The sequence below is a fragment of the Manis javanica genome, chromosome 18, assembly GCF_040802235.1.
Source record: "Manis javanica isolate MJ-LG chromosome 18, MJ_LKY, whole genome shotgun sequence".
Classification (NCBI taxonomy): Eukaryota; Metazoa; Chordata; class Mammalia; order Pholidota; family Manidae; genus Manis; species Manis javanica.
In genome coordinates this window covers 961335-981695 of record NC_133173.1, presented here as the reverse complement: position 1 = coordinate 981695, position 20361 = coordinate 961335, and the positions used below count along the sequence as shown (strand labels likewise).

Genomic DNA, 20361 nt, shown 5'->3' with positions numbered 1-20361 from the left:
CCGGCTCTCGACTGGATCCAGCCGAGGCCCCGCCCCACGGCCCGGCCCGCCCCTCGCTGGCCCCGCCCCCGGCCCTGAGCTCACACGTGACGCCGCTGCGGCCCACCTGCTTTCGCGGCTGCGGTCTGTCGGCCGGGCGCGGGGACGAGGCGGACAGCATCGGTAACCCGCAGGCTTGCCCTCCACGCCCGCATCGCCGTGCCCGCCGTCAGCTGTGACCGTTCCGTGCACCGGGAGAGGGTCGGCCGTGCCTGCCGGGGGCTGGGCTTAGGAGGAGCGACATTCCGAAGCGACCCGGCGCGCACCGCCCATCCCAGCGGCAGGTGCGGAGGCCGCCGTCTGCGCTGGGCCCCGCGCGTGAGCTCCACTGCCCCGCTTTCCCCCTGTGCAGAGCGGCGAGGCGGCCCCACCGCCGTGCAGACCCGGGACCCGCCGTGCAGCCGCCGGGTGCCCGCCTTGCCGGTGAACTCCCCGGGCACCAGTTCTCTTTTGTGCAAAGTCGGGTTGATCATCATACTCCAGGGTTCCTGTGACGGCCAAGGCCGGCCGGCTCAGTTAGTGCCCCGCTCATTACACTTCGGGGACGTCCAGCCCTTCGTGTTTCAGGGTTTTGCTTCGCTTCTGCAATCAGAGGAGGAGAGAACACAGTTAGGACGGTGGCCTGGCCATCACTGATGGAAAGTAAGTTTACGACACAAATGCAAATTTCTTAGAAATCTAACAAAATTAGTCCTTTAAAATGAGTTAAAACTATGAAAGTATAGGCCGCACAATACTTAGCAACACATGAACCAGTATCTGAAACACCAACTTTTCATTAATTTGTTTTGGAATTCTTATAGCATTGGAGCAAAGCTGATGATTTAATGGATTGATATTTCTTTAGCCTGCTGATGTGGTTACATTATTTGACTTTGAAATGTTGAGTCAGCCCTGCTTGCTTGGAATCAGGCCCACTCGGTTGTGGTTGCACAGTTCTTTTCACACATCGCTGAATTTGATTTGCTGATAGGACTTTTGAAACCATGTTCCTAAGAGTTATTAGTATGTGGTTTCTTTTCCATGTATTGTCTCTTGTTTTAATATTAGGGTGATGCTGGCTTCAGAGTTAGGAAATATTCCCTCTGTTCCTATTTTCTGGAAGAGATTGTAGAGAATTAAGTGTTAATTTTTTCCTTAAATATTGGGTAGAATTCACCAGTGGTCATCTGGGTCTGGCACTTTTTGCTGCAAGGTAATTATTGGTTATATTTCTTTAATAGGTACAGGCCTGTTAGATTCTCTCTCCTTTTGTGTTAGTATCACGCATTTCAAGGAATGGGTCCATTTTATCTAAGTTATCAAATTTGTGGGTATAAGGTTGTTTTATAATGTTCCTTTGGTCTTTTAATGCCCATGGGACCAGCAGTCACGGCCCCCTTTCTTTTGTCATAGAGCCGCTTTTTTTTTTTTTTTTTTAAACAGAGTAAAAGATTTATTTTAAGTAAGTTAAAGAGAGAAGTGCAGCAGGCAACCTCAGCAAGGAGAGGCGCCCCAAAGGGTTTGGAGAGAGAAAGCTTAAGATTAAAAGGTTACGCACTTAGCAAGTGCGGGCGACCTCAGAGAGAGGAGCGCCCATAGAGCCGCTTTTAACACCGACGGGTCAGTGAGTGGCCTTTTGGGATTCCACGAGGCTGCCCGCTGCACACGTCCCAGCTGCTGCTAAGGTCCGTTCAGATCCTACCCATCTCCCTCCTCCACATTCTTGCCTTCCTGGCCTCTGGTTATCTGAATTACTCTCGATGCTTGGTGTCAGTAAGAACGGAAAAACTTAAGGCCAGGAAGCTTGTCTTTGAAAAGACACCACAACAAACAGCACTGAGTCTTTTCCTAGATTTCCAAGAATATCTATTTAGATGTCCTAGAAACTCTGAGAAAAGGGGAAGACAAGCCATTATCACTTTAGTATAAACTATCTTCCTATCAGGAAGAACATGTTTCTGAGACATAGGCTTAGAATAAAGGAGTGATTTCAAGAATGCCTGGCACAATACAGAGTTAGCAGCCCAGGGCAACTCAGGGGAAGGACCCTGCCAGAGTTGAGCGCTGAAATCCCCAGTTAGTGTATGAAGATCAAACCACAAGACAGTTTGTTATTTATGGTTTTAGTATTTAGGTATGTAGTAAAGCTGGAATGCTTTGGATTTGTGACCTTTTTAAAAATGAACTACAAATTTAACACTGAGGTTGATTCAACAGCTACTTCGTGGATAACCCTCAATTTCAAAACATGGTCATCAAAACAGCTTTGTAGTTAACTTTTTCAATTCTTTGGGCCAGATACAGAAAACTGGATTAACCCTAACCTGGGTTCACGGCATTCAGTTTTAGTTCACACCTGGCCTGCTTTTAGTTATGTCTAATGTAAGCACTCCGAACCTACCCACTCTTGAAAAGGCCGGGGCTCTGACCTTGTGGCACCATACCCCTGCCTCCTCTCACCCAAGGGGATAATCCTGGATTCTCTCATCACTACCCTTTCTCTGCATGTAAATTACATCTATCTCACTTACAAGAAAGTGCATTTTATTGAACTTTTTACAGGTGAGCATGTTTTGTGTTTTGATTTTTTTTTTGCTCACTATGCCTTCTATCCTGCACTTGGGATCATTCCAGTAACTGTTTAATACTCCATTTTAAGAACATATCACATTTTATTCATCCATTCTTTGATGGGTACTTCAGCTGTTTCTGGTCTTTGATCATGGGAACAGTGCTATGAAGATTCTGGTGCGTCTCCTGGCATCTATGTCCAGACTTTCCTTGGGTGTACACTTTAAGGAATGGAAGTTTCTGGACTACGTGTGAAGGTCCAACTTGAAAAGACTAACACCAAACCACCCAAAGAAGTGAACCATTCTGACTAATACCAGCAACTTGTGAGTTATACTAGGTATTGCCAGGCTTTTCAGTTTTTGCTAACTGAATGCATATGAAATGTTCTCTCATTGTGGTCTAGATTTGCACTGTCACGTCTCCCAGTTTTGTAATCTTCTTTTCACTCTCTCTAAAGAAAGATATGTTAAGGTGTCTGTTGGTGAATAAACTATCTCATTTTAATAGACAAACTCATCAGTGACACAGTTAAAATGCTTTGTGTTTTAAGTAGTCCTTCTCTATCCCAAGGCTTAAGTGTCTTTTTTTCCCCAAGTCTTAAGATTTTGTTTCACATTTAAGACATTAACTTCTTTACTTGTGGCACAATATACGGATCTATTTTCCTTTTCCCACGCATAAGCAGCAGCGCTCTGGCTCCAGGTGTCAGTCTCGGCACCACCTTGCGCACCAGGTTTCAGTCCATGCACAGCCTCTTCTGGGCCATCTGGTCATGACACTGGGAATTCTACCTCCCTAGCTAATACCACGCTACTGCATTCTAATTAACACAGCTTCACAGTGAGTCCCGACATGCAGCAGGACAAGTGCCCAGGTCTGTTTTTCCTTTTCTGGAACATCCTAGCCCTTTGCTTTTACGTTAGAATTGCCTTAACAGGTTCCGTGAAAAAACAGGATTTTTATTTTATTTTTTTATTTTGGTATCATTAATCTACAATTACAGAAAGAACATTATGTTTACTAGGTTACCCCCCTTACCAAGTCCCCCCCACATACCCCTTCACAGTCACTGTCCATCTGTGTAGTAAGATGCTGTAAAATCACTACTTGTCTTTTCTGTGTTGCGCAGCCCTCCCAGTGCCCCCAACACTATACATGCTAATTGTAATGCCCGCTTTCTTTTTCCCCATCCTTATACCTCCCTTCCCACCCATCGTCCCCAGTCCCTTTCCCTTTGGTAACTATTAGTCCATTCTTGGGTTCTGTGATTCTGCTGCTGTTTTGTTCCTTCAGTTTTCCTTTGTTCTTATACTCCACAGATGAGTGAAATCATTTGGTATTTGTCCTTCTCTGCTTGGCTTATTTCACTGAGCACAATACCCTCTAGCTCTATCCATGTTGTTGCGAATGGTAGGATGTTTTTTTCTTATGGCTGCATAATATTCCATTGTGTATATGTACCACATCTTTATCCATTCATCTGATGGACATTTAGGTTGCTTCCATATCTTGGCTATTGTAAACAGTGCAGTGATAAACATAGGGGTGCATCAAAACAGCAGGATTTTGATTTAAACTGCTTTGACTCTCTAGAATAGGTCTATCTGGGTACAAATGTCATATTTATGATTGTCTTCCCAGCCATGAATATCTCTTTCCCCCATTAAGGTCTTAGTTACCATCTCTTAATAAATGTTTTAAAGTTTTCTCTTAAAGGGTCTTCAACATACATTAATTTCCTGGGTACCTGGTCTGGATGCTTTTGTAAAGGTCTCCTGGCTTTCTAGTTACTATTAAGAAGTACAACTGGCTTCTGAAAATTAATGTTATATCTAATGTACCTAAATCTTACAATTCTAGTACTTTCTCTCTAGATTTGTTTGGGTTTCTCTGAAAGAACATGCAATGTACAAATAATGCAGGTTTCCTCTGGACCCAGGACTTTCTGTCCTGACTCCCTCTATTGGCTAAGATCTCCAACACGACTGAATATGAGCAGTATAGCGGGCAGCCCTGTTTCTCTCTTTAAAAGGGAACACTTCCTGTTTTTAGAAGATGCTTCTGTGCATTAGTTTAGTTTTACATAGATAGACACTATCAGCTGAAGGAAATTCCTTTCTAGTCCTAACTTACTATGAGGTTTTATTATGAATGGGTATTAAATTCTATTATGTACTTTGAAATCTATTTAGATGGTCCTAATAGTTCTTTTAATCTGCTGATGTGATAAATCGCACTTACAGATTTTAATGCTAAGCCACCATTATATACTAAGTAGTGAGAGCAAATTCGAAACATAGAAATTCGTACAGTGAAATAGTGCTTTCGTATGTTTTACACACCTTATTTTCAAAAAAAGGTGGGGAACCAGGTAGGTTTGAAAACCACAGGACAAATGGTCTTTTGAGGTCCTTCAATTCCACAGATCTCCACGGGCCATGTCTGGATCTGCTTCCAGAGTCTGTGATTCCATGAGATACTGACTCAGCGACAGGGCAGAACGGAGAATCAGACAAGAGCCGGAAAGCATGGGCGTCTAAGCAAGAGCAGCCCTGGGCTTTAAAGAGACGCAACACCTTCAATTCACAGGAATGTATGACTGTAATTTATCGTCATAAGGTTAGTTGTAAACAGATGTGAGATGAATAAGAGAAGTGCTCATAAAATTAATAAAGTAGAAAAACTAAAGAGCCAGAAGTCCAAATGAACTACCAAAAACAGTAAAAGAGAAAAGGTAATAAATACAAGGGAACCTTGTGGTTTTCTGTTTTCTTTAATCAAAGACTGGTGAATAAACATAAATACAGAACAATTACTTCAGATCATTCTTCATATTGTACACACACAGACCAATGAACATAATCTGAGAGAAACCTGCAGTCAGCAATGAGATGCGCACAGCTCTTCCTCCCCTCCCTCGAAAACAAACCTAAAACACACAAACTCAGAACCTCATCAGCACACAGTTTCCTGTGACAAATGACTCAGACATAAACAGTGGGCGCAAACTATATGCTGACACATGTGTGACCTTGGTTAATGGAAAACAGAAGCAGCCATAGCGATTGGGATACATTCGGCCACGGTCACTGGATAGGCCCCGGAGGGCGTCATCAAGAGGAATCGTGCTGCGGAGAAAAGCTATACACACACAATGAGAAATGAACTGCGAGATTAATGCATGCATGTTTAATACTGGAAAAATCACACCCTCCAAAATTTCTCCACGTTTGTTATAAAAGCCCTCTGCATTCAACTAAAATTAAAATGATCTGAAAAGGATAATACTTGTAAAGTTTACTTAAGTCTTTTTAGCCACAGAAACTGCAATGGACATAAATGTTCAGAGTCATTTTCAGAAAACAAAAATCTATTCTTCTGATGACATGCATGATTAAAAGGTCTATGCAAGATACACTGCTCTACATTCCCAATGACTAGGAAAAAAAATCTCAAGTCAGTTTTTAGTTTGCAGATGGTCAAAGGATTTTGTATTCCAGCAGGAGTTCAAATCTTCTGGATCTTTTCGCCAACAACTACTGGATTTTCTTTTCTGATCTTCTCAGCAGCATCAGCTCTGTAATTGTAAGAGCAACTGTGCACGTCTGAGTAGCGATGTGCACTGCAGTAAACATTCCCGCACCGGCATTCAAACCCTGCAACGGAGCGGCACACATGTGAGCGGGATGGAGGTCTGGATGGTAAGTTCTTTACATGATTAATCTTAAAATGTCACGTATATAGGGCAGAGATCGGAACTAAAGAGTAATTCTAAACAAGCAGCTTCATGACCTAATTACATCCCAAGACTCACTGACAGCCTCATTTCTTGTGCTCACACAGGCTTGTACCAAAGCAAGTGACAACCACCCCTCCAAACTCAAGTCTCTCCATCTGTGAAACGGCCACAATTACAGCCTGTCAGCAGAATCGCTAAACTGAAAATGTGAAACATTTCTCAAACCCAAATGCTAAGATGAAAAATAAGCACAGTCAGCAGGCAGCCTCAGAATCCAAGGAAGTTGAAACGACACTTCTGACGGAATACTGATAAACACGCAGCACCCACTCTAGCTTCCCTTGGCTGCATGCCACCACGAGACGTGAGCTGTACTTGGCTGAGTGGCCAGGGCACGAGGTCTATAGTAGGCTGCTTACCTGCCAGCATATAGGCCAGCCTTACACCTCTTTGACATCAGCTGTAACCTTTTTCCTCTCTACCTACAACCTATTCCTCAGCCAGAGAAACCCCACTACAACATAATATTGCTCTCATCAGCGCATCTGTGAATGTTTTCTGCATTCAGCACAGTGCCTGCACACAGTGACAATCAGTGGTAACTGTTCACAGCTGTGTGTGCCCCCACCCATCACCCACAGCCCACCAGCCTCCTCTTCCAACCAGCCACAGCATCCATGTCCTCCTCCACCTGTTCTGTGCTTTTTCCCACTTCAAGGTCCTTTCCAGGCCACTGTTTCCTTTCTCTTGAGCTTTCCTTCAGGCCATTCTTTCTGCCCAAAATGTCCCTATTTCCATCAGTTACAAAGCCTCCTCATCTTTCAAGATCCAGCTGAAACAGTCTGCCTTCATACATTCCTCGATGGGCCCCTGATCCCCTCCCTCTATATAAATTAATTACTGAACCAGTCCCTGAATTCCCAAAGCAATCAATTTGACTGCCATTAATGAAATTTTTTTTACTAAACACCCAAGAAGCAGCTTGAATATTGTCTCCTCCCTCTCTCAACAGCGACCCCACCTAGCAGCTGTTAAGAGTCAGCATGCACTGCTCACTCCTGTGGGGCAGCCTCAGGCATGCTGACCTTACTTGTCTAATATGCTCAAATTCAGGTGAAATGCTTTTTTAAAAGAAAAGCTAATTTATTTCATTTTTAGGTATATAATTAAAGCTACTTTTATTCCTTTAAGAAGATTCAGAAGCTGAAGTGTATCCAGGATTAACTGTCAGGGGAACAGAAACAACCTTAATTGAAGTCAGTAATAATAAGGCATGCATCGTTTTAAAAATGTAATCTTAATTTCAAACCATCTGATTGAGGCCCTTACCAGTAAGTCCCACTTTCTTCCTGCACATGAAACAGCGGTTCTTTTTTTGTTTTTGTTTTTCCAGAGATGTGCTTTGCTCTTCAGATGGCGGTCGTGCCGTGTCTGGGGCTGATGCTGACAAAGACAGGAGGGTGCGAAACCTGATCATTCAGGAAGACTTTTGGTATGTGGGCCTCCCCCACTGATCTGTCATTCAGCGGGTAACTGAGGAGTTTGAGTGTTCAATGGCATGGAGTAAAGATGCTCACATCAGTTACCAAGTAGGTCACATAACACGCCCCCTTTCTGTTAGACACGGGGTAGGAATGGATGCATGTATGCACACGCAGGAAATCTGGAATACACACTGAGTGTTAACAGTGACTCCACAAGTGCTATTCTTTCTAATTTGTCTAATGAGTATGTATTTGACCAACACGAGGCACATACACACAAATGTCACTTGGGAATTCTAGGGAACCCCAAGACAACGGCCATGTGCAAACTTGCAGACATTGCTGGTGTTGGGACGACATAGATTTCTTGGAGAACAAGAGGAAAATGCTGAACCCAGGAGTCAGACTACTGAGCATGTTTAAAGTTCTCAGAATATTCCACCTAAAACCTTTAAAATGTTAGGAATAAGATATATTGATTAAAATGTTATCATTAGGATAATAAATTGATGCATTTAAGTTGTGAAACCAAGGCCAGCTGCATCCAAATTCAGGTCAAGCTCCGCCCCTTAATTCTAACAGACGTGACCCCCTCTTGTCACTGACCGCCTGGCCTTCCTGAACGCTGTCACCAGAGTTGGCAGCCATGATATGCCCTAGAAGACGTGACATATTCGTGACCTCTCCGATGTTACCGCTTTACGAACTGACTCTCAGCAAACTGTGCCAGGAGCCACCGCTCACACTGTTAACGGCCGATTCAAAAGGGTTTCCTTTTTCTCCCTAGTCTCACCTGGGTCCTCTTCTGTTCTTTTGAGGTTAAGCTTCAGTATCTCCCTCCAGGAACCCAGTTTCCATTCTCTGCAACTTCCACTCTGATTATCCTGCACTCCCTGAACAGTTCTACCCAATAACGGGACTGCACATGTGCCCCATCCCAGTCCTTACCACCTCTGCACAGCCTCCAACCCCTGCCCACAGTGAAAACCTAATGCTGCAACCCCCCCTCACCCCCTGTGATACTCCACCTCCCCACCGACCTCCGGAAAAGGCCCAGGGGCCCGTCCTCATCTTTCTCCAGCTCCCTCTCCCCCGGCCTACCCGGAAGCACCTGGAGTGCCCTGTGCACCCTCTGGCCTTTGGGAAGGCTGTCCTTCCTGTGCAGAGAACTTCCCCATGCCCCTCCCATCCCCCCTCTCTGCCTGGCTACCTCCAATGTGTCTTTTCTTGTTTAAGCTTAGTACCCCCAGCTCTTACTCCAGCCCGCCCACCACGCCGCAGGCTGGGAAAGCTGCCGCCCCGCCCACAGCACGCGCAGACTGCCGCCTCTCCCCTGGGACGGAGCACGGCTGAACCGCGAACCCCCCCAGGGTGGCGCCCGCCCAGCGCTCCTGCTGCTCGGCGGGCGCTCAGGGCAGAGCTGTCGGACTGAGAACCGAATCACTTCGCTATCACGGCTGTGGGCCCCTTCTCCGCGGCCACACTGTAAGCCCGCTGGGAGGGACGCTATCTCATTCCCCTCCAGCCTCCAGCACCCGTCAGTGACAGGTACAGATGCTCAAACAGTGATGGAATGGATTCTAACCTGCTTATGTTAACACATCACCTCATATTTTAACAAAATACGACCCAAGGCACAACACCACAAACTAACAAGGCAGGCAGAGAATGAAGAGCCTTGTAACATGACCATCCAACTAGATATTCTCAAGCTAGACGGGGGACAGTACTAAAATAAACATTTTTGAAATAGAATATGGACACACAAAGCCCTTTTTTTCCTAAGTAGATGTAAGCGCCACGGTCACCCCCAGCCCCTAGAACAGCATCAGGACAGGAGTGTGAGTGAGTAAAGAGCTCAAGAGCAGCTGACCTTGCAATCAGTCTGTTTTATTTACTGTCTGATACCTACAAGCCTAACATCTAACCTATTCTCCCAAGGAACTCTGATACTAAAACACAGCAATACAAGCAATACTTCAATGGCAGCAATAACACGTCCACAAGGTGACATTTTAAACAAAACTTGTTTAACTACTGAGACACAAACCCTGAATGGTACAGGGAACTGAAGAAGAGCGAAAGCACCCCTATCTGCTACCCACACCCCGACACAGACCTTTCACAGTGCCAGGCCTCAAGACCTGTCCAGGGAAAATAAATGGTCTCTTTCTAGCTGAGGCAAATGCACAATCTTTCAAGTCAAGGCTCGGCAGGAAATCTAAAACCTCGTGAAGCTATAGGGCTCAGATCTGGGGCCCATCAATGTCCACGAAGCCTGCGTGAGACTGAGGTGACCTCTAGTCACAGAGGCAGTAGGTGAGGGGCCGGTGGCCTGGGCTCAAGACATTCACCACGTGAGTCCATGGGCAAGATGACACAGCAGTGCCCAGGAACCCACGATTCCCAGAGATTACCCCTAGTTCCTCGGTTTACACGTGAGATTTAAGACCAAAGCATGCCTTGCGACCCTCTATGTAAAAGGAACAATTCATTCTTTTAAAAGGACCCAAGGACCATACAGGGGACCAAAGGTCAAAGGACTACAATCTTATCGACCCTGAAGCCCAAATAAGGACAGTTTCCTTAGACCCAGGCAGTTTTCATACTGTGAAACGAGAACTGGAGAGCTCCCTGGTCTGTTAATGATTAAGAAGAGGTGGTGACCTATGTTTAGTCTACTGACCGCACAGGTCTACTTGGGAGACCTATGCAACAGGGTAAAGGCTGTGAGATAAACTGAACAGCACTTGCTAACTTGGGTTTTAACTCGATTCCCATCTGGACAAAGTCTGCTGCCCACCCCTTAAGACACGTCTACAAGCACCAGGCAGGCAACACTGGTTCGACCACCCATACGGAGGACCACACTCAAGAGGAACAAGGCCCTCTGCTCTGGGACCTGTAAGAAAAAGAAAGAAAAGAAAAAATAGTACAAATACAATGTAAGTACATAAAGCCATTTACACTACCTCTGGGGCCATGTTCATGAAACACCATGAAAAATAAAACTGAACGCAAGGTGACATTAAAAGGCAACCCCACCTTACCTGACAGTAGACGCAGCATCCGTGACCGTGACGCGTGGCCAGCCTCCTGCCTCCAGGCCAAGGCTGGCACCCAGCGCCCAAAGCTGTTTCCGCCCCCTCTGCTCACCCCGCATGCATCGCGGACCCAGGGCAGCTGCTCAGTGGTTACTGAATGACTGAACGTGCACCTCTCCAGTGACCACTGGAATAAAATTGGTTTCTCTATTCTGGACCTTACTTTCTCATATGTAAAATGAGGGTTTGGACCAAATGATTTAAGTTACTCCTAGTTCAAATATTCTTTAAAAAATGAGAAAAATTTAAGTATTCAAGAGAAAAGTAAGCCTGTATAGTAGTAGGGTCCAAAAGAAATATGAGAGTCAACATATTTTCTAGCAGTCATGTTAAAAAGTAAAAACAGGTAAAATTAATATATATTAATATTTAAACATGTAATCAGTATAAAATACATCAAAAGATCTCATATTTTGGGGTACTAAGTCTTCAAAACCCAGTGTGTATGGTGTAGGGGAGCAGGTATGCAGTGAATCTCCTGGTTTACACTCGCCACATCTCCAGGGCTCTGCAGCAATGTGGGGCTGCAGGTCGCCTTCCAGGCAAGCAGCCCTGTCCAGGGCAGATGAGGCTGGTTTCTAGTAGCAGCTACCTGGAGGCAAAACCTGTTGAATTAACTCTCTTAAATACAACCTGGTGTCATCTTCAAATAAGCAAGCAATCTTCAAAATACCTCTCTCCCTGTGCACTGATGAGAAGCTGGTACCTGAGGGACTCCCCACGATCTGGCACTACACTTTCCGGCTTTAATTCCACACAGAGCGGGGCTGGCCGCTGCGGCAACCCTCGTCCTCACTGCCGGCCGAACGCCACATTCCCCACCTGAACGCGTGTGCTCTCGCACCCCCTCTCTCCAGCAGGGCAGCCCTTGCCAGCGCCTGTCCTTCCGTGCAAACGAATTCCATGGTATGTGGCCTTCTGCACCTGGCTTCTTCTATTTAGCATGTTTTCAAGTCATGCGTGTTGTGGCATGTATTAGAACCACTCCTTTTTATGGCTGTTCAAATAACATGCCTATTGTTTTTTTTATCCCATCACCTGCTCATAGCCATCTGGGTTATAGCTACATTCTACTATTTGTGAATAATGCTATTATGAACATTCTTATGCAAGTTTTTCTATGGATACATGTTTTCAATCCCTTGGGAATTAGCAATGGAATTTTTGGGTCTAGTTAACTGTTTAACTTTCTTGGTTAACTTTTTCACTGCCAAAGTGTTCCCGAAGTGGCCTCACCGGTTTACATTCCCCAAAACGCATGAAGGTCCCAATTTCACTATATCCTTAACAACACTTGGCCATTTGCGTAGCTTCTTCAGAGAAATGCGCATTCAAAACCTTTGCTCTTTTAAAAATCGGTTTGTCTTTTTATTTTTAAATTATATTTCTTTATATATTCTTACCATGTATATGATTTGCAAGTATTTTTTCCCATTCTGTAAGCTGTCTTTTCACTCTCTCAACAGCATTCTTGGAAGCAAAAACAATCTTTGATTCTGATGTAGTTCAGTTTTTCTCTTCTTTGGTCACTCACGCTTTTGGGTGTCAGGTGTACAGAAACCACCGCCTAAGCCACGGTCATGAACATTTACACCTGCTTTCTTTTAAAAGTTTTATGCAGTTTTAGCTCTTATCTTGAGGCAGTCTTCGATGTATTTTGGGTAAATTTTTGTCTAGTATGGAGTAGGGCTCCAACTTCACTTAAAAACAATGTCCCAGCATCGTTCGTTGGAAAGACTGCTTTTCCCGTTGAGCGATCTTGGCGCCTGTGAAGATCAACTGACCATATGCTATGCTATATTCTGGACTTTCCGTTCTATTCCATTCACCTGTATGGCTATTCGCATGCTAGTACCCTGTGGTCATGACTGCAGCTCAGAGTAAGTCTTGAAATTGGGAACTGTTAGTTCTCCAGCTTTGTTCTACCTCTTCAAGACTGTTTTGGCTATTTTCACCCATTACTTAAAATCAGAAGGAATTTCTGATTTTTACTCCTAAAACAAATGAGTACAAAGGAACTGTTCCTCTCTGATGGTTCTGAGTGACTGACTGACTGACTGACAATTCACCTTTGTGTGGAGCCGGGGACGCCCAGGGCTACCGAGAGCCTGGGAACCCTGCTCGCCTGCCCCTCGGCACCGCAGCGCCTCTGCTCTGATCTGGACTGCGACGGGGCTTTCATGTGCTGCCTCAGCGGTGGACAACTCACCACCGTGGAAATGGAAAATCTGACATTCCTAAGTTATACCACTAAGTGACGCACTGCTATTTGTTAAAAAGCATCATTAAATGAAAAGCATGTGTAACATCTAAATTCTCAGTTAAACATGAGAAAATTCTTCAGTCATGAGGATAAAATGAAAGCACCACCACCCACCTGGTGGCACCATATCCTAATTATAAGCAGAATACAGCTGTATCTGAGAGAGACCATGGGTTTAGTTCCAAATCACTGCAATAAAGTGAATATCACAGTAAGGTGAGTCAAATGAATTTTCTGGTTTCGCAGTATGTATAACAGCTATGTTTACACCATACGTGTAGTCGATTCAGTGTGCAATGACATTCTGTCTAAAAAAAGTATGTATCTTTATTCAAAAATACTTTATTTGCTAAAAAGCTGACCATCGCCTGACCTTTCAGTGGTCACACCGCTGCCGGGGAGGCTCCTGCCCTGATGCTGACGGCTGCGGACCATCAGGCTGTGGCAACTTCTCAAAGTAAGACAACAATGAGGGCTGCCCCATCCATCGGCTCTTCCTTTCATGAGCAATGTCTCTGCAGCATGTGATGCTGTTTGATAGTGTTTTACCCACAGAACTTTTCAAAATTAGCCAATCCTCTCAAAATCATGCTATTGCATCAACTAAGTTTATGTAATATTCTAAATCCTTTGTTGTGATCTTCACAGCGTCCTCACCAGGAGCAGATTCCATCTCCAGAAACCACTTTCTTGGCTCCTCCACCAGGAGCAGCTCCTCACCTGGTTCAAGTTTTGTCACGAGACGCAGCCGTTCAGTCTCATCCTCAGGCTCCACACCTGGTTCTCTGCTGTTTCCACCAAGTCCGCAGAGACGCCCTCCACCGAAGTCCTGAGCCCCTCAAAGTCATCCAGGAAGGCTGGGATCAACTTCTTCGAGAATCCTGTGAATGCTGATATTTTGACCTTATCCAATGAATCACAAATCTCAATGGCATCTGGAATGGGGAACCCTCCCCAGAAGACTTTTGACTGCCCAGATCCAGCAGGGGAATCACCATCTACAGCAGCTGTCGACTCACAAAGTATATTTCTTAAGAAGACTGGAAAGCCTGACTCCTGGACCCTTAGGCTGCAGAGTGGATGTTGTGTTAGCGGCATGAAAAAATTATCTTATTGTCCATCTCCACCAGAGCTCTGTGGTGACCGGGCACGTTGTCAATGAGGATACTTTTTTGTAGTCACTACTTGTCTTCTCTGTGCTACACTGAATGAGCATATTTTCAAAAGGGATCTTTCTTTCTGAGCAGGAGGTCTCAACACTGGGCTTAAACTCATCCGGGCTTCCTCGTTCTACAGAGTACAGAGGGGGTTCAGCATGACTCCGAAGGGCCCGAGGACTTTCAGGACGGTAAGTGAGCACTGGCTTCAACCTAAAGTCACCAGCTGTACTAGCTCCTGACAGGAGAGTCCGCCTGTCCTTTGAAGCTTTGAAGCCAGGCACTGACTTCCCTCCAGCTGTGGAAGTCCTAGATGGCATCTTCTTCCAACAGAGGCTGTTTCATCTGCACTGAGAATCTGCTGATTAGTGGGGTACCTTCGTGAAGGATCTCAGCCGGGTCCTCTGGACGACCTGCTGCAGCTTCACCACCTGCACCTGCTGCTCCACCTGCACTTTTCTGTTGGGAGATGCTTCTTTCCTTAAACCTCATGAACCAACCTCTGCCAGGCTTCACTTTTCTTGTGCAGCCTCCCCCCCTGTGTCTCAGCCTTCGTGGAATTCGAGAGAGTCGGGGCCTTGCTCTGGATGAGGCTGTGGCTCAAGGGGATGTTGTGGCTGGTTTGACCTCCTGTCCAGAGCCTGAAACTTTCTCCACATCAGCAATAAGGCTGCTCCACTTTTTATCACTGGCATGTGCGCGGAAGGAGCTCTTTCAATTTCCTTTGAGAACTTTCCCTTTGCTTCACAACTAGCTGACTGTCCCAAGAGGCCCAGTTTTGGCCTATCTCAGCTTTCAACATGCTTACTCACTGGGTTTAATCATTTCTAGCTTTTGATTTAAAATCAGAGACATGCAACTTGTCCTTTCACTTGAATGCGTAGAGATTACTACTGTACGGTTATCAATTGGCCTAATTTTAATAATTTTATGTTTCAGGGGAATAGGGAGGCCCAAGGAGAGGGAGAGAGAGAGAGACAGGAGACAACTAGTTGGTGGAACAGTCAGAACACACAACAATTATCAATTAAATTCAACATCTTAATATGGGTAGTTTATGGTGCTCCAAATAATTACAGTAACATTAAGGTCACTGATTGCAGATCACCAAAACAAAACAATATATATGATAACAAACAGTAACGAACAAGTTTGAAATATTAAGAAAATTTCCAAAACATGACACATAGACATGAAGTGAGCAAAGGCTGCTGGGAAAATGGTGCCGAGAGACGTGGACGTGGGGCTGCCACAAGGCCTCAACGTGTAAAGCATGCAGCACCTGCAGAGCACAATGGAGCAAGGTCTGCGTGTACATACAGAGACAAGGACAATGTTGTGAAAACCGCAATTAAAACTGTTGGAAATTCTGGCTGAGGCCCTGCTGCTACTCAACCCATCTGGAATGGTCTTCCTCCTTCAGGAAAGCAAATGCGGTGTAAGGAGAAGCAGACCCGTGGGTAGGTCACTGAACCAGGTGACCCCACCCCATGTGGCAACAGGAAGGAACATCCCTGCCTACACCTCAGCCCAGGAAGTGAACAGCCGTCTGCTGCAAACAACGCTGGCCGAGACCGGGTGCCTGGGCTCAGCTTCAGCTCTGATGACCACAGACCTTGGGCCAAAATCCTTTTCTGTCTCTTTTCATCCATCTACTAAGCAGATGGAAAGAAAATCCCCTGCATTTGTTCCCATTCCACAGGGAGACTACAAATGCATGCATGTGCTTATGCATGCAGGTCACGTGCACACACAGAGGCTTCCACTACCTACAAGTCCGCTTTGTGCCACCTTCACCTCTACAGCAGACCTGTGTTAGTACCTGTTTCACCAACTGAAAGAGACTCAAAAAGGTTTTCACTTTTATGAAGCGGTAATTGCTTGTGTGTGCCACTTCAGTTCACAAAATGCTTCACAGAAATGCTCTGCTTTCAGACAGCAGAGGAAACCTGTGTTTGTGTGCATGTTTATAAGAAAAGAAGACATTCTTAATTTGACAGTATAAGCAAGCTCTTTAAAAACTAGGCTGTTGAGATTTTACACATTGAAAATCAATCTTCTCACACACAGATTAAACTTACACCTGATTTTCTGAAGATTCTCCAATACTGAGATTATGAATAAATGCTGTTTTAAAAAAGTACTTAAATGTTAATACAGTTTAACCAGAAAGTCACTGAAATCATACATGAAAAAAGGAGTCTATACATTTTACAAGCCCTACAATTCTTCCTAACAGGCCTCAGCTACAGTCTGCGCCGACGTACTCAGGCCAGGCGCAGGAAGCTAGGCTGTCCCTGTGCATGGTGCGTGGCTACAGCACTTGCTCCGCCGGCCGGTTGGACCCCACCTTCGCTCTTTACCAAACTTGCACCATGGCTATGGCGCCCTTCAGGAGGCACCTGTTCCGTCCCAACATCCTAACACAGGTCCCATTGCGAGACAGACCCCTTTCCCCGTGGCAGCCCAGCTCCTTGTCCCCGACAGAGCCTCTGAGCCTGCTGGTGGCCCTGGTGCTCCCTGACACCTCCCCGGGCGCCTGCGGCCTCACACCAACCGGGACCCACAGGACGTCCTCCCCTCCGCTGGCTGACTCATCGCCTTTGTGCTCCTCTTCGTTTTGGCCTCTCATTTCTTGACCTGTCCCAAATTTCAGAAATACTGATCACATATTTAAATACCTGCTGTCTACCTACAACCACCAGTGGAGCTCTTTCAGTTCTGAAATCCGATCGTTCCGGCTTCCCGCAGCCACAGCCGACTGACCACGTGACCTCTTCAGCCCACCCACCCAAGGCAAGCAGTCTGTGGCCACAGCGACAACACCAAACACCTGAGGACCACGGTTCTCAGGAATTTTTCTATTTCTGCTTTTAAAATATCCCTCATCTTGCCCTTCCTTAAACTTTTCTACAAAAAATTACTCACTTGTAGTATTTATGAATTTAGAGCAATATGCTGTGTGGACTAAAATATTTATATTGGCCAGATAGTGAATTTTTTTTGTATAGCAAAATCTCCAACTAGGCAAATTATGTCAGTCATTTGCTGGGCATAAATCAGAGCAGGGACAATTAGCTACTTTATCTGAACAAACTTCAGCAAACTTAGCTGTCATGGCAGACACACCTGCTACCGCCTTGTGAGCACCATGGGTCACAGGAGGCCCCCACTGGCCAGGGCAGCTGCTTCTCTACATCAGGCCGCAGGTAAAACGACACACTGCTCATCGTCGTCTTCACTGCCCACTGGTAGAGTGTAATGAACTAAGCATAGATTGTTTAACAGGCTCTAGTGCCCCACACTCAGGAGCCTTCATGCACATTTCCAGCTCTTCCCAGGTTACTCTGATCCACAGAAGGGGCAAGAACAGGAGGCACCATGCTGGAACAGATACAAGTAGCTGAATGTGACGCCACCACCTGAATCACAGATGGGGAAAGCGGGGCAGCTGCCAGACTGGGTCAGAGGTCTCTTAGACAGTCTGGGCCCAGTAAGAGAATCCTATCAAACCAGCAGCCACAGTTTGCTTCAAGAGGAAACAGTGTTTAGAGTAAACTGGCCAAAACAGTAATTAAAGAGTATAATGTACCATTCACCACTCATTATTTCTCAAACTCACTTATTCAAATTTCACCACTCATTTATTTCTGAAACTAAACAAATTTTTAATCCTCTGTTTATGTTGATGATATGATTATATACAAGTGGGAAATGGCTCCCAACATCTTGGTCAATTAAATACTTGAGGATTTAAAATATTCTACTCATAAAGAATGATAAATATAAAAATATGTGTTTTAGGTAGGTAATTTAAAAACTACATGCATCCAGGATAGTGCTTGGCCTCTAATACTCAAATGTTAAATAAATGACAAATAAATGCTGGTTCATATGCAAACCTGGCAGGTCTTCTGTTTCAGGTATTGCTTTGTCCACAGATGAACTGTCCACTTGGGAAGATGCTACTGATTCTGATAAAAGTGACTGATTTGATACAGGGCTAGAAAAGCAAAAATATTTAGAATTTTAAAAGATGGCCTCTATGCATGAACAGTAACTACGGTGATATATTAAGAGTCTGAGATACCTAAGTACATCAGAATTAACACAGAGATACTTTTTTGTCATGTAAACATAACCACAGAGCTTTGAACTAGAGACCAATTTGGACCAAAAGTTCACTGGTTTGGAAATAAAACAATAGTGTGTGTCCTTCTATATGAATTCCCTGAACAAAAACTACCATTATACAGACACACCTAAAGAGCCCCGGCAAAGTCGTGAACGATGCATCAGCACAGCAGAGCTGAACACCTCCTGCCACAAGTGGAAAAAGAAACCGCAGAGTACAAACGTACTATTTCTAGGAAACCACTGTTTCTTAACAGTAGAATAAAATTGGACCAAATACTGCTGTATTTTCAGGCTTCTAAATGATGTGACTTTGAAGTTAAAAAGAAAAAACACACTACAATACCAATAAATGTGAACACTACAATACTGAATAAGAGAACATGCGAGAAAACTGTTAACACAAAGTGCTAATACTCGCAGAGGAAGACTGTATGGAAGCAGAGCTCTGAATGCTTCCAAAGGACTTCCAGGGGGACTCGCATATATTACAAGGAAGATAAAGGGAGAACTGTCTGAACAGGGGACTTAAAAGGCAACCTCTCCACCCCCACCCCAATGTAAAAACAACAAAAATCAGCCTTTTCTAATTAGTTCATACAATAATGAGACATACAATTTTAGGCCAATTAATCCTGAAATGACTACATAGTTTTCCTTAACAGACCTGAATGGATGCAGAACACATTATTTTTTGCAAGCTTGCCCACCCCACCTGGAGCCCACCTTACCTTGGCTGCGCAGCTGGGGACGTGGCGTCTAACGCTGACTGAGCTCCCGGGACACTGCCTTCTGTGCACTGAACAGGCAGAGACTCAGACAGGCTACTGACAGAGGCTGCTGTAACAGGACCACAGTTCCCATTAGTGACTCTACTCGGGGCAGCCCCACATCTCATCTAAAAAAATCAACACCAGTTTTCCACAAAATAGGGTACATGCATTTTGCCCTACTATATAATATGCTGGCTGATTACTTTTAGTTAGTTTTTATCAATAGTCTTCCAATGGGAAAATGTTAATTTAATCAAGAAGGAAACCATATACAAATTGTTTATAGTAATAAACTCTACTCCTATTTCTCAGGATGAGTACTGCCCAAACGCTTTAATTCACTAACATTTTCCAAGTATTACTACAGAAACGAGATACAACAAAATGTAATTTAGTGGCCAGACACATACAGGTTCAGAATTAAAACCTGTGCTCAGCATGTTAGGTAATATTACTTTCTGTTTTTCATACTGTAGAAATGTAGATGATTTAACTTTAAAATAACAATTTATATTCATTTGATGTTAGCCTTAAAAAAACCTGGACAAGTTTTGATTAAATGGTTCTACTGTTAGCTTGAACATGAAGACACAAAATTTTAAATGGATTAATTAACAGTCTGCCCTCTAACCAAAAAACCCAATCCACCTAGGCACTAATCTACAGAGGAACTACCCTAGATGATTACAATTAACTCTGTCCTTTTGCGAAGCTTATTTCAGGATCCTGATCCTTCTTACACAACTACTGGACAAAAGCCCACCTCAATTCCAAAAGAATCCTTTGACCCAGCAGGCCTCAAGGCTCGTGTGAACTGGGGCTGAACACCCCTGAGTCAGACTGCCACACCTCTCTTTCCTGATGGAGGAAGGAGTTCTCTAAGGGCAGCCGTGGCTATCTACAAAACCCACTCCTCCCCCCTCCATGCTTACCCTGGCTTCACACATCACATGGGAGAACCAGGGTCCTCCCGTAGCCTTCACTCCCTCACACCTTCCTTGCCGAGACAGCTACCGTACTGCAGGTGCGCCTCCTTTTAATATAGGAACAGAGTTCTGAGGCACAGCAAGTAAGACTATGGAATGGATTTACAGCAGGTGTTTTCAGTGGGT

General features: G+C 44.8%; 1 protein-coding gene and 2 long non-coding RNA genes across 12 annotated transcripts in view; 2 read left to right on the top strand and 1 right to left on the bottom strand.

The window, feature by feature from the left end:
• The first annotated feature begins 484 nt into the window (after positions 1-484).
• Positions 485-5111, top strand: LOC140847263 (uncharacterized). Its single transcript, XR_012127089.1, has 2 exons — positions 485-681; positions 5021-5111. It is a non-coding gene; the product is annotated as an uncharacterized lncRNA (long non-coding RNA).
• Positions 5112-5349: 238 nt separating this feature from the next.
• Positions 5350-20361, bottom strand: part of ZFAND6 (zinc finger AN1-type containing 6) — a 55309-nt gene continuing 40297 nt past the window's right edge. For 6 of the 10 annotated variants that reach the window (XM_073227068.1, XM_037013565.2, XM_037013566.2 and 3 more), the window contains 5 exons: positions 19208-19316; positions 18245-18345; positions 10622-10720; positions 7664-7777; positions 5350-6251 (listed from right to left, as the gene is read on the bottom strand). In XM_073227068.1, the coding sequence (XP_073083169.1) occupies positions 6103-6251; positions 7664-7777; positions 10622-10720; positions 18245-18345; positions 19208-19316 (572 nt within the window). In that variant the 3' untranslated portion in view covers positions 5350-6102. The remainder of the gene's footprint in view (positions 6252-7663; positions 7778-10621; positions 10721-18244; positions 18346-19207; positions 19317-20361) is intronic. The other 4 variants (XM_073227069.1, XM_037013567.2, XM_073227070.1 and 1 more) reach the window with 3 other exon arrangements.
• Positions 7718-13969, top strand: LOC108408774 (uncharacterized). Its single transcript, XR_005060064.2, has 3 exons — positions 7718-7826; positions 13566-13642; positions 13834-13969. It is a non-coding gene; the product is annotated as an uncharacterized lncRNA (long non-coding RNA).